Source organism: Drosophila melanogaster, chromosome 2L (assembly GCF_000001215.4).
Source record: "Drosophila melanogaster chromosome 2L".
Classification (NCBI taxonomy): Eukaryota; Metazoa; Arthropoda; class Insecta; order Diptera; family Drosophilidae; genus Drosophila; species Drosophila melanogaster.
The window spans coordinates 10367956-10379924 of record NT_033779.5 but is presented as its reverse complement, the minus strand read 5'-3'; the positions used below and the strand labels follow the sequence as shown (position 1 = coordinate 10379924).

At 44.9% G+C, this 11969-nt stretch overlaps 3 protein-coding genes across 6 annotated transcripts; 2 read left to right on the top strand and 1 right to left on the bottom strand.

Moving 5' to 3' along the window:
• Positions 1–19: 19 nt before the first annotated feature.
• Positions 20–3757, bottom strand: dpr19 (defective proboscis extension response 19). 3 transcript variants are annotated; one of them, NM_001273408.2, is made up of 8 exons: positions 3372–3447; positions 3041–3159; positions 2537–2677; positions 1983–2128; positions 1704–1914; positions 1526–1637; positions 1061–1434; positions 20–1002 (listed from the first exon to the last, which is right to left on the bottom strand). In NM_001273408.2, exons 3-8 carry the CDS (start codon positions 2601–2603, stop codon positions 755–757), a joined length of 1158 nt encoding a protein of 385 aa, NP_001260337.1. In that variant the 5' UTR covers positions 2604–2677; positions 3041–3159; positions 3372–3447; the 3' UTR covers positions 20–754. The 3 variants fall into 3 exon arrangements, with proteins under 3 accessions (NP_001260337.1, NP_001260336.1, NP_609392.1); NM_001273407.2 differs by lacking the exon at positions 3041–3159 and having other exon boundaries at positions 3372–3757; NM_135548.3 differs by having other exon boundaries at positions 3041–3447.
• A 410-nt stretch (positions 3758–4167) lies between these two features.
• On the top strand, positions 4168–6556 carry CG33303 (uncharacterized protein). Of its 2 annotated transcripts, none has more exons than NM_001273406.1 (2): positions 4168–4777; positions 4834–6556. In NM_001273406.1, the coding sequence occupies exons 1-2, from the start codon at positions 4192–4194 to the stop codon at positions 5622–5624; spliced, it is 1377 nt and encodes a 458-aa protein (NP_001260335.1). In that variant the 5' UTR covers positions 4168–4191; the 3' UTR covers positions 5625–6556. The 2 variants fall into 2 exon arrangements, with proteins under 2 accessions (NP_001260335.1, NP_995680.1); NM_205958.3 differs by having other exon boundaries at positions 4834–5739.
• rho-5 (rhomboid-5) lies at positions 6025–11900 on the top strand. Its single transcript, NM_205957.3, has 7 exons — positions 6025–6243; positions 7002–9897; positions 9993–10334; positions 10396–10650; positions 10720–10977; positions 11040–11324; positions 11471–11900. Exons 2-7 carry the CDS (start codon positions 7027–7029, stop codon positions 11747–11749), a joined length of 4290 nt encoding a protein of 1429 aa, NP_995679.1. The 5' UTR covers positions 6025–6243; positions 7002–7026; the 3' UTR covers positions 11750–11900.
• The last annotated feature ends 69 nt before the right edge of the window (positions 11901–11969 follow it).

Below are 11969 nucleotides of genomic sequence, written 5' to 3'. Positions count from 1 at the left end.
CTTAACCAGAAGCGGGTTTCTTAAAATTGATCTGTTTATTTAAAACGTTCTTATGTCGGCAACAAAATTTAAAAGTCGTTTTGCACTCCGTATTCGAGGGTAAACAAAACGAAACTGGCACTTCTGCCCATTTTGGATTGAAGACAGCGCTTTTGAAAACGCTCACGGAAGTAATATTTATTTACAGTTGTACATACAGTATATGAATTAGCATACTTCTAAAGGTGCTTACATAAATCAATCTATATACTAAATATCGAACACTGAGCAGAATAACAGTTTAAAGGTGACGATCAAATTTTCCGAGTTATTAGGTAACAAATCTGTATGGCTTTATCATTATCATTTTACGCTAATTCCATTGTTTGTAACATTAAAATGTCAGTACCAGTACCAGTCAATAAATATGAACATCTAAGCATACATTATATCTTACGTACCACTATGAACCATCAAAATATGCGGTTTTCAATCCCCCATGACTTATTGGCATAGGTATGCATTTTATAAGTTTTGTGGTAACAAGTTCGTGAATTCTCATCTTATTTCTCAATTCAATACATTGCATGTAATGGAAGTCTATTTACAGTTTATTCTTAGATTACTTTAAATGTCTTACCATGCCCACGCCGGCATCTCAATATGGTATGTCAATGATCTATTTACAATCTTCTATTTTAAAACAAATATTCTCAAATATAATATCCTCGAATGATTGAAGTTGCTCCATTCCAAATACCATCGATTATAAGTTTCAGCTATGCATAGTGACTATTATAAATGCTACGAATACCTTGTGAGTTGCCGCCAACGAGAATCGATCGAATACCACCGCGCCCATCAGCAGGAACAGCCCAGAGAAGTAGAGGATTCCCCCGGCCAGAGTTACGCCGCTAGTTCCATTCAGTCCACCCAATGTGATCAATCCGAAGGTGCCGTTGCCGTTGGTCTCCGTATCCAAAATGCTCCGATTGGCGTGCTGCATGGCCGCCGTTTTCTCACCTATTATAATTACAATGAGTATGACATATATTTAAATATCGACCGGCGGCGGTCTTACCCCTTAGAACATGCACTGTAATGCTGGCAGGACGGGCATTTGATGGAGCACATGTATAGTTGCCGGCATGACGGAAATTGACTTGCTTCACAGTAAGCACACTGACCGAGGGATTCAGGAGATAGGCGGATTGATGCTGTTGCGTCATATAGGGCGTGGAGGAGGGCACATTGGCGGCCGGTGCCTTGATAGCATCCGAGCTGCCCAGCAGGCTGTTGAGCACCCCATTGCTGGACTCCATGGGCATGGTGGCGCGCGATTTGTTCGCCGGCGAGCTACGGTAAAACTGGCCACTCTGCGGATTGCTTTGCCCAATCGATGTCACAACGAAGCCGCCTTGTGAGTCGTAATTGATCATTTTACTATCATGGTACCTAAATTGAAGAAATTGCATTCGGTTAAGTTGGGTCTTATGTTTAGAATAATATAAAATTTTACAAATCTAACTCATATTATTTTTCATACCAAAAAACAAATGCAGGATTCTCGGTAGCTCGCTTCAGTTTGCATTCGAGTCGCAGAGTAGAAGTCTCATCAATATGCAATTCCGGTGCACTAGAAATCTCAGCTACCGCTTCTATACAACGAAAAGATTCAATACCCGTTAAGCTTTGAACTTTGTAAGGCAGCTGCGTCCACTTACCGACAATCTTTAATTCTATAACTATTGACTGAGTTGGATAAATAGACAATTGACACTCGTAAAAACCGCGATCTTCCTCCCGAACTGCCTTAATTCTCAGGGACCAGTGGCCCATGTGCCGCGTGTGCTCCACCAAGAATCGCTTGTCACTACTGTGGGTGGATAGGCCCACTGTCAGGAGCTGGAAGTCCTTTCTACGTATCCAGGAAACCTGAAATGTTGCAAAAGGTCTAAGTATTAGAATCGATGTATAAATTTTAAGAAAAACATATATCTCACCGTGGCTGGGGAGTTAACTTTGACCACACAGGGCAGAATGGCAAGTCCTCCCTTTTGTGCAATAACTCGAGTGTTGTTCTTCGTATTAAATTGACTTTGTAAGGTGTTACCAAAATGATTTTGAGACGAAGTGATCTTCCCGACATCTGAAATGGTTGTTCAATGAATATTAAACAAAATCTCTTAATATAAATGTGTCAAAAATCACATGAAATGAATGAATCCAAAGTGATTTGCGGTGAAATGTTAAAAAAAAAAAACTTAAAAATGTAAAATGTAAAAATGAAACTTAAAAATGTATCTTTTATCTATGCCTTCATAGCTTTCGTTTTCATAGCTTTCGTTTTATTTTTAATTACTTTTGCATAGAAATAAAATTTTTCGTTCACTAATTTCTCTTGGTATTTAATATTTTTTTTTATTTACCTTCAAAAGCAATCAAAATAAAGTAAAAACGCAATCGAAGGTTTTCGCTTCCAATTTATAGCATACAACTTAGCGCAAAAGTGATAAAAATCGTTTAACGATTCATAAAGTTGGCGACCTTTGCTTACCAGAAAAAGTTGAACTAAGGAGTAGCAAAAAACATGATAAATGCAAGTGCCATCTTTTCGGTTCCATTATTTCCGAATTCGAGGCTCCGCGGATCGTATACTTTTCTAATTCAACTTTATACCCGCAGCAACATTGTCCTCCTGCAACGAACTTCAGTTTATGAGTACATTTGTATTTATGTATGTATGTATGTCCAATGTGTATTTCTAAAAATATTTGTGGCAACAACGATGCACCGTGGAGTATGTATGTATGTTTTATAGCTCGCAGATACAAGATATTTATATGTATGGGTCACGCAAACAACTTGAAACTTGTATCATGTTTTTTCTTTTTTGGGATAATCTTGACTTAAGTGGAGGAATTCAATTTCTTTCTTCACTAATATTTTATGCACAGAAAAAAAACACATGTCACGGATACAAACATACATATATGCATACAGATATATGTATATATTTTGGAGGAAATGCATACACAGAAATTGATGGAGGAAAACTCACTTTTTTCCCGTTTTTCTGCTCTTTTTGCACTGACTGCTCGGCAAATCCTTACGCGTACATACACATTTCGCCTCTAATTGTTTATGCAATCATAAAGCATTCGTATGACTATTTCATAGCTACATATTTTCGAGAATACAGATACAGATACACAGGTGAAAGATGTATAAATTGTATGTATTGACCGTCAGAAGTGCAGATTTCTCACTGCATTTTCGTTATATTTTCACACACGCGGCCTCTGTGTGTGCGGGTGTGTGTATGTGCGTGCGGGTGTGTGTGTGTGTGTGTGTGTTTAGAGAAAATGGCACAATTCTGGATTCGAATTTACTTGGTTGGAGCCAAGAGTCCGCAGTTCACACCCCGGCGAATACAACTTCGTTTTCGAAGTGCCAATCGTCGACTAAATTGAAGTCGGCAAAAAGCCCCATCCGTATAACTCACGCAATCGCATTATGTGGGGTCTCTTCTCTCCGGATTGCATTGCATATGCGTGTTTAAGCCAACTCGACTCGCCAATCGAAGGGATGATGACAGGAATTATTTAATATTATTCATATTTACTGCTGGGCGGCATAATGAATGGCATAGAGAATCGCATGAGTCGCACAAAAGTGGCGTAACAACGGCGTGTATTCTTGTTCTAAGGGTAATAGATAACGAACTTTGGTGGGGTGCTTTCCAAAATTAGTTTTATTCTGCTGCCAATCGATTGAAATGGCGCCCAGTCAGCTGACTGCTATCAGCCAAAAGTTAGGTTAGGTCAGTACTTGATAAGTGCTTCGCTAACAAGATAATATAATAATATAATGTAATATAACAATGAGAATCGTTAAAACACAACAAAAATTATGTATGCTATAAAACATGCATGCAGAACTTAAAATATATCAATAATATTTTATAAATGATTATTATATATTTTGTGCTTAAATTGATGCAAAATAAGCTTTATTTAGAAGTGCTATTATTTTGGTTACTGCCCTTTATATATTTTTTCTGTTATAAGAATAAAAATTAAAATATTTATGGAATACCCCTGATAATTCTGCGCAGTGGCTGGTAAAAGTACGAATGCGTGACACGGTCACGCTGAGCCGCTTTGCCGGCTGAATGGTCTTAAATATGCCCTAACGCTTCGAGATTTTCCAATGTACGTGTCCAAATTTGAGGCGAGCATGGCTACGAATTTTGTTATTTATCTGGCGCTTGGGGCACTCCTCTGCCTGGCCACTGCCAACGGGGAAATAGTGAACACAAATGTGGAGCGAACGCTGGACCTAACATCGCAGCTGGTAAAGACGACCACCAAGATCTCGGCGGAAGATTCGGCCGGCAAGCCGATTGTGGAATACGTGTTTTTCACATCGGAGCCCAGTTTGGCGTACATTGACGTAAAAGATGCTAGCGACAAGAGTGTGCCATTCAAGCGGAATGAGCCCGTGAAGGGGGAGCAGAGCTTCACGTTCACCTTCCCCAGGGCCGCCGCCAAGCAGACGTTCATCGTCGAGACCGTGGCCTCTAAGGGCATCCGCCCACATCCGGAGGAGATACGGCAGAACGACAAGCAGTTCGTGAAATATACGGGCAATCTGCACCTCTATTCCAAGTACAGGACCAACAGCCAGAAGACCAATGTCAAGCTCAGCTCCTCGAACATCTTGTCGCACACCCAGGTCAAACCCTTTTCGGTGTCCTCCAACAAGATCACCCTGGGACCCTACGAAAACGTAGAGGGTAAGTAATAGCTGCCTAGCAGAAACCGTCTGTTCTAACGCTTTCGATTCGTGCAGCCTTCAGCCAGGAGCCACTAGTCATCCACTATGAGAACTCCGCACCATTCGTCACCGTCAATACGCTGGAACGCACGCTGGAGATATCGCATTGGGGCAACATTGCCGTCCAGGAGTCTATTCAGATGACGCACACCGGGGCCAAGCTGAAGGGCTCGTTCTCGCGCTACGATTTCCAGAAGGAAGGACGCTCCGGACTGGCGGCCCTCAAGTCGTACAAGACCTACCTGCCAGCATCCGCATCTGGTGTCTATTACCGCGACACCAATGGCAACATTTCCACCTCCAACATGAACGCCGTGCGCGACTTCATCGAGCTGGAGCTGCGTCCGCGCTTCCCGCTCTTCGGCGGCTGGAAAACGCAATACACTCTGGGCTACAATGTGCCCTCGTACGAGTACATGTTCAACGATGGCAACAAGTACCAGCTGAAGATGCACCTCATCGATCACATCTACGACAATATGGCCATCGATGAGGCCACCATCAAGATTATTCTGCCTGAGGGATCCAGTGACATTAGGCTGTCCACGCCCTACTCCATCAGCCGATTGCCCAATGAGCTGGTGCACACCTATCTGGATACCATTGGTCGCCCGGTGGTCTCGTTCTCCAAATCCAATTTGGTCGAAAGCCACATTTCGGACTTTACGCTCCACTACAGCTTCTCGAAGACTTCTATGCTGCAGGAACCCCTGCTGGTCAGCGGCTTTATTTATATCATCTTCTTGTTCACCATCGTCTTCTTGCGTTTGGACTTTTCGATCACATCCCATGCGCATAAGGAATAAGTAAATCTTTAGATTTCCTCTAAATTTAGTCACTCATCAGATTGTAAAAGATCAAAATGAAACAAAACTACTATTTTGCAAATAACAAACGAAAATAAATAAAAGCTTGCACTTGATGGCGTGAAATTTAATCGTAAAAAGGTAATGTTTCTTCTAGCTAAAAATGAAATAAATTCCAAAACTAGAGCACTATATTTTTTAAAATAACAAAGTGCACATATGCCCAAATTCGGCGGCAGGATATTTTCTGTCATCTCAAACGACGAATTTCGCACATGCGCGCGAAAAGTCGAAAATTATTTCCGAGTGGTTTGAACTTTTTCGACGAGTGTGCTGTGTACATATGCATTAGTGGTTATAAAATTGTTAGAAAAAATGGATTAATCAATGTGAAAAATTAGTAATTTAAGTGATAAACAAAACAATACAAATCAAAAAGGCCATTAAGCTGTGAATCGAAAACAATTTGACAATGTGCTTTTGTACTTTTTGTTATGAAGGCATGAGTGGAAAATCGATAAAGCAATTTTCGGTCTGTAAACAGGCTTAACAGAAATAAAGATGAAGTGAAAAATCAGTAAAATGCATTTATAAAACTAATTCCATCGAACCTGCCAAAGTGAGTTCAAAGTGTATGCTTTCATAAATAATAATAATGCATGTTTTTAAACACATTATAACAGTCTGAATATAATTATGTATACCAATCTCAGTACATATTTTTTTTGCTCATACCGGAAATTATGTTTAATAATATGATATACGAAATATATATGATATATATGCATATTTGGAAATCTTAAGAGTAGACATATTTAATGTTCGAAATAGAACTTCCAGTTTTGATGGCAGCACAAGTATTTCAGATTACTCATGTGCGCCCTTGGCCCTTTTTTTTAAATGTTTGTATCCCAAATAGAGATTTGGCGGATAAACGAAAACTTTAAAGAAGTAATCCTAACTTCATTTTTCTAAAAGTTTATAAAAATACATGCAAAAACCATAAAAGATTAATAATTAAAAATAGTATTGAATAGTAACTTTAACTTTAACTTTACAAATCTACCTATAGAAATATAGCAAACATTTGCTGTTATTAAATTTACATACAATTAAAATGTATAACAAATAAGAAAATATATTTTTAAACTTACCAAAAAATCGCTTAATTCCCATTTAGACGATTAAGCCAGATGAGCTTTAAGATGCAATTGGGTCATGTAGACTTTTATTAAGCCCACGAAGTTAAAGTTCTGTAAAATGATTAAATATGAACTTCTTAGTCATTAGTAATGGTAGAATAAACCAAGAGAACATAAGTATATCAGTTGTGGAGTTACCTACCCATATAAAGTTGATTATTAACATCTCTTCCAGATCGGAATAGATCACTGCTGCGATTATGAGTTCGAATGGAAGTGACCTGGGGCACAACAATAGACGAAATGAGAAGGGCAATCCCGATAGTGTCCACTCCTCGATGCGCGGCAGCATGAGCTCCACGCGCAGGAAGTCCATCAACTTTCAGAACCAGCTGCAACTGGCATTGGAGTCCAACGAATGCGATGTGATGTACTGCAGCCTGTCGTCGGGCCGCTTTCGCGCTCCCAACGGCGAGAACTTCCCGCCACATGGCGGCAAGCTGAAGCTGTCGCCGCTGGAGAAGTACGACGATGCCAATAGGGGCGTGCCACCGCCCTCTCCGGCTCCGAACAGCGACTGCTTTGCCACCTGTGTGGCCAATCAGCTGCCGTCGCAGTCGTGCAGCGTTGGGTCCGCCAAGCCGGAAACTTCCGTCATGCAAAAGCACGGAATGGCTGGGAATGGTATGGTCGGAAGCGGAATGAGTGGAAACGGAATGGCGGCTAACGGTACAAATTACCATCAGCGTGGCGTTTCGCCAAATTCGAGATATCGTTTGGAGCGCTACCGCGAATCGCAGTCAACTCCGCAATCGAAACTGATGGACAACATGGGCGGTATGCCCTCGGCAGTGCCATCGGTGTCCGCCACGCGTCTCCTACTGCCTTCCAATGTTCCCTTGCCCCTCGCGCAGTGCGAGAACTACAATGCCTATCTGGGATCCACGGTGCACACGCCGGTGAAGAGGTACGTACCCACCCCGCCCCCAGCCATGGAGCTGTACTCGGATCTGAGCATCTCCTCCTCGCCGGCGGCCAATCTGCCGACGCCAGCTGCCGCTGTGGCATCGTCTGCAAGCACATCTGCATCCGCGATGCAATCGCAGTACGCCAATATGCCGTACAACTATCGCTCCAAGTGCTGCCACAGTGAAGCCTCGCACGGCAGCCTCAGTCGCACATCGCAGACGTACGCCAGCTGCTCGCCGGCGTGCACATCGCCCTCGCCGGCTCCATCCACCAGCATGTCGATGGTATTCTCGGCGGCCAGCTCCTGTTCGCCCATCATGACGGCCACCAGCTCCGCGAGATCGGGTAACCACAGGGGCGATGATAGCGATTCAGTGATTGTGGTGCCACCCGGCGGCGGTGCCATGGCCCAAATAGAAGCCGAGAATCCATCGGGAACTTGCCTGCACTGCAATACGGTGCGCCGCACCACAGGAGTTCATCAGACCACACAGACGACGGGTCCCATCAGTCCGGTTCCCATATCGCTGCCGGTGCCGATGGCCATGCCAGTGATGAGCGGTCTGAATGAGCAGATGCCCAGTCAGAGTCTGGAGTCCAGCATGGTGTCCGTGCAGGCGAAGCGTCTCGAGGGCGGTGGCAATATGGCCGTGCCGCCCGGATCCAATCAGCACCAGCTGTACCGCAGCCAGATGGCCAGCAATCCGCGTCTGCAGCACATCCATCACCAGACGCAGCAGCACCAGTCGCTCCAGGTGCTGCCGCAACCGCAGAACCATCACTTGTCCTGCAAGAAGCGCATTGGCATGTACATGAGGCGCACCACCTCGCAGTTCTTCGGCGTGGAGCCCAGCACGGAGGCGGCGGACTGTGCCCTGTGGCAAGGACGTCATCGCCGCCTGGCGATCCGCTGCTTCGGCATGTTCGACACCGAACTGGAGTACCACATGCAACAGGCCATTGGCGGAGGCAACGAGGATGCGGGCCAGAGCAACGGCACCAATGGCAACTATGCACCCGATCGACCGGACATCCTGCCCGTTCAGGATGCCATCGGTATGGACATGACGATGTCCGGCGACAGCAGGCGGCAGAAGTGCTACACCAATCGGGATTTCCTTGCCGGCGAGTTTGTGGAGCGCAAGGCATCGGTGGGCTATATGTTCGTGGCCATGGTCAGTTATTTGGTGCACATGTTCAATAAGCGGCGGCCCATTCAGATGCACCGGGTGCGTTGTCCGTGGCAATGGTCCCGCAGCTTTGCACCCATCCACGTGCAATCGCACAGCAATCAGCAGACGGATGCGGACGGCTGCTTGACGGATGGCCTGGAGGCCATCATAGACGATGAGGTGTTCTTCGACAGTCCCTGCGAGATAACCACCTCTGCGGTAAACGACGAGAGCTCCGACATTGGCAGACAGGCGGCCAAACCACGACCATGTGCGGATCAATCGGGCGTGGGCGTTAGTGTCTACATGGCGGAACGACAGCAGAACGGCTGGAGAACCTCTGCGCTGAATAGTGGCGGTAATGCCACCAGTGATATCAATCTAACCGGGGATCAGTCCTCGCATCAGCCTGGTGCTGCCCATATACCGCTCTGCAGCTCGGTTTCCAGCCAAATGCAGCCCGCCATGCGGAGCTCCCACTCGACCACATCCACGTGCAATCGTGGCAATCGGATAACCGCCCAGCTGCTCGACGGAGTCCTGGAGAACTCCCGTCGTCCGCCGTTGCGGTGCATCAAGTACTTCTCGGTTAACGATCTCGATGACCGCACCGATCATCGACCCTTCTTCACCTACTGGATCAATACGGTGCAGGTGGTGGTGCTCATCCTGTCCATCATCTGTTACGGCATTGCACCCATCGGCATTGGATCGGAGCAGAAGACGGGCCAGGTGCTGGTGACCAGTCTCAGTTTGCAGACGGTGCAGCATGTGGAGCAGCGGAACCTCTGGATTGGACCGCGCAACATTGATCTGGTCCACATGGGTGCCAAGTTCGCTGCCTGCATGAGAAGGGACATCAAGATCACCGAGGTGGTAACCAAGACGAGGCGACACGAGAGGGAAACGGCCTGCTGCATTCGCAACGATGACTCCGGCTGTGTCCAGAGCTCCCAGGCGGAGTGCTCCATCCGAGGACTCTATCCAACAGTGAGTGATCATTAAATCTACTCGTAGATAATTTTTAAGGATTCTATGTCCAAGACGTCTAAAAAATGTAATCATTTCAACTTGATCATACCCAGAAATCGATATCCACGTGGAAGAAATGGTCGCCCAGCGAGTCCGGACCGGGTGGAAGAATCTCCGGGTCCGTTTGCGGACTGGATCCCAAGTTTTGCGATGCCCCAGCATCGATAGCGCCGTACGAGTGGCCCGACGACATAACCAAATGGCCGATCTGCCGGAAAACCAATTCGTTTACGCAGCGTTATCGGTACAAGGATCACACCTCGGAGCACATGGTGTGCGAGGTGATTGGCCATCCGTGCTGCACGGGCTTATATGGCGAATGCCGGATAACCACCAGGGAGTATTGCGACTTCATCAAGGGCTATTTCCATGAGGAGGCATCCTTGTGCTCTCAGGTAACACAATCGATATGGATGATTTATAGTCATTGGCTTATGTTCCACACAAATTCCTTAGATATCGTGCCTGAACAATGTGTGCGGAATGTTTCCGTTCATCTCCGTTGAGACTCCGGATCAGCTATACCGATTGCTCACTTCGCTCTGCATGCATGCAGGCATTTTGCATCTGGCCATCACCCTGATATTCCAGCACCTCTTCCTGGCCGATCTGGAGCGGCTGATCGGAACCGTTCGCACGGCCATCGTCTATATAATGTCGGGTTTTGCTGGAAATCTAACCAGCGCCATACTGGTGCCACATCGGCCAGAGGTACTTGAAACTTCTGTCTAATAAGCTATTACGAATGTGTAATCAATTGAATTCGATACTCATTCACAGGTGGGACCATCTGCATCGCTGAGTGGCGTGGTGGCCTCGCTGATCGCCCTGCTAGTTTGGATGCACTGGAAGTATCTGCACAAGCCGCACATCGCGCTCTTCAAACTGCTGCTCCTGTGCAGCGTGTTGGTCGGAATCGGAACACTGCCTTACCAGCTCAACTTCCTGGGCCTGCTGGCTGGAGTGATTTGTGGCTGCCTTTTAACCATGTCCCTAGTGCCATTCACCACCTTCTCCAAGTACGGACGCAAGAAGAAGGTAATAGCCGGGCGGTTATACTATTATACACTCAAGTTTAAATGCATTTGATTCATTTTCAGATCAATCTCATTTGGACATGCGTTCTGTTCCACGTTGTCGTGTACACCGCCATGATTGTCACCTTTTACATCCACCCCAGCGAATTCCATTCCATTAGCTTTGTAGATATGTTCAGCAATAGCAATGGTTACGACAACTTCACCAATGCCGATCACCATGGCGTCGATGTTGTGAGCAGCAATACGCGATACTCGCAGACGCAGAACTCGCAGTACTACTACCATCATCACTCGGACGACATCATAAGGAAGAGCGTGACCTTCACCGAGAAAGCGCTCGTTTCGGTGGGTTTTCAAAGGATAATGACAAATATTACAGCACTTAGAACTGGTTTCCACTTGGAGAACCTGCGTAATCTGTCATCTTTGGTCGCATATATACATATATATATATTTAGTTATTAAAATTGATTTTCACTTTATACTTTCAGCACATTTTGTATCCCACTGCGCCGCGGAAAACGAGCGCCCAACAATGGCAGGAAGTAGAGTATAGTCGTTCGTTTAATCATCTTTCGAACTATAGTGATCGGATTAAAAAGAGTATTGGAAATATATCAAAGCTTAAGCAAGTGTTCACTTCACCCATTAGATTCTCGAACAAGAACAACCACTCTAATCTTATGACTGAATTAACATCGGTGCACTCCGAGAATAAACAGAAATATTTAGGTTACATCAATAATAATACTGAATTTAACGTCCTTTAATATTTTACATATTAATCGATTCAATTCATGACAAACAACAATTTGACAAGTTTGAGTGCACAAATAGATAACAATTATATGAATAACGCATTAAATGTCTATTTATGTATGTATAATCCGAACTTCAAATGAATAAAGAATAATTAGTATTAAAGTGTTTGCATTCTGCATTTTCTACATTTCAGGTTGAGAATTTCAGTTTTGAGAATTAAAAATCGAT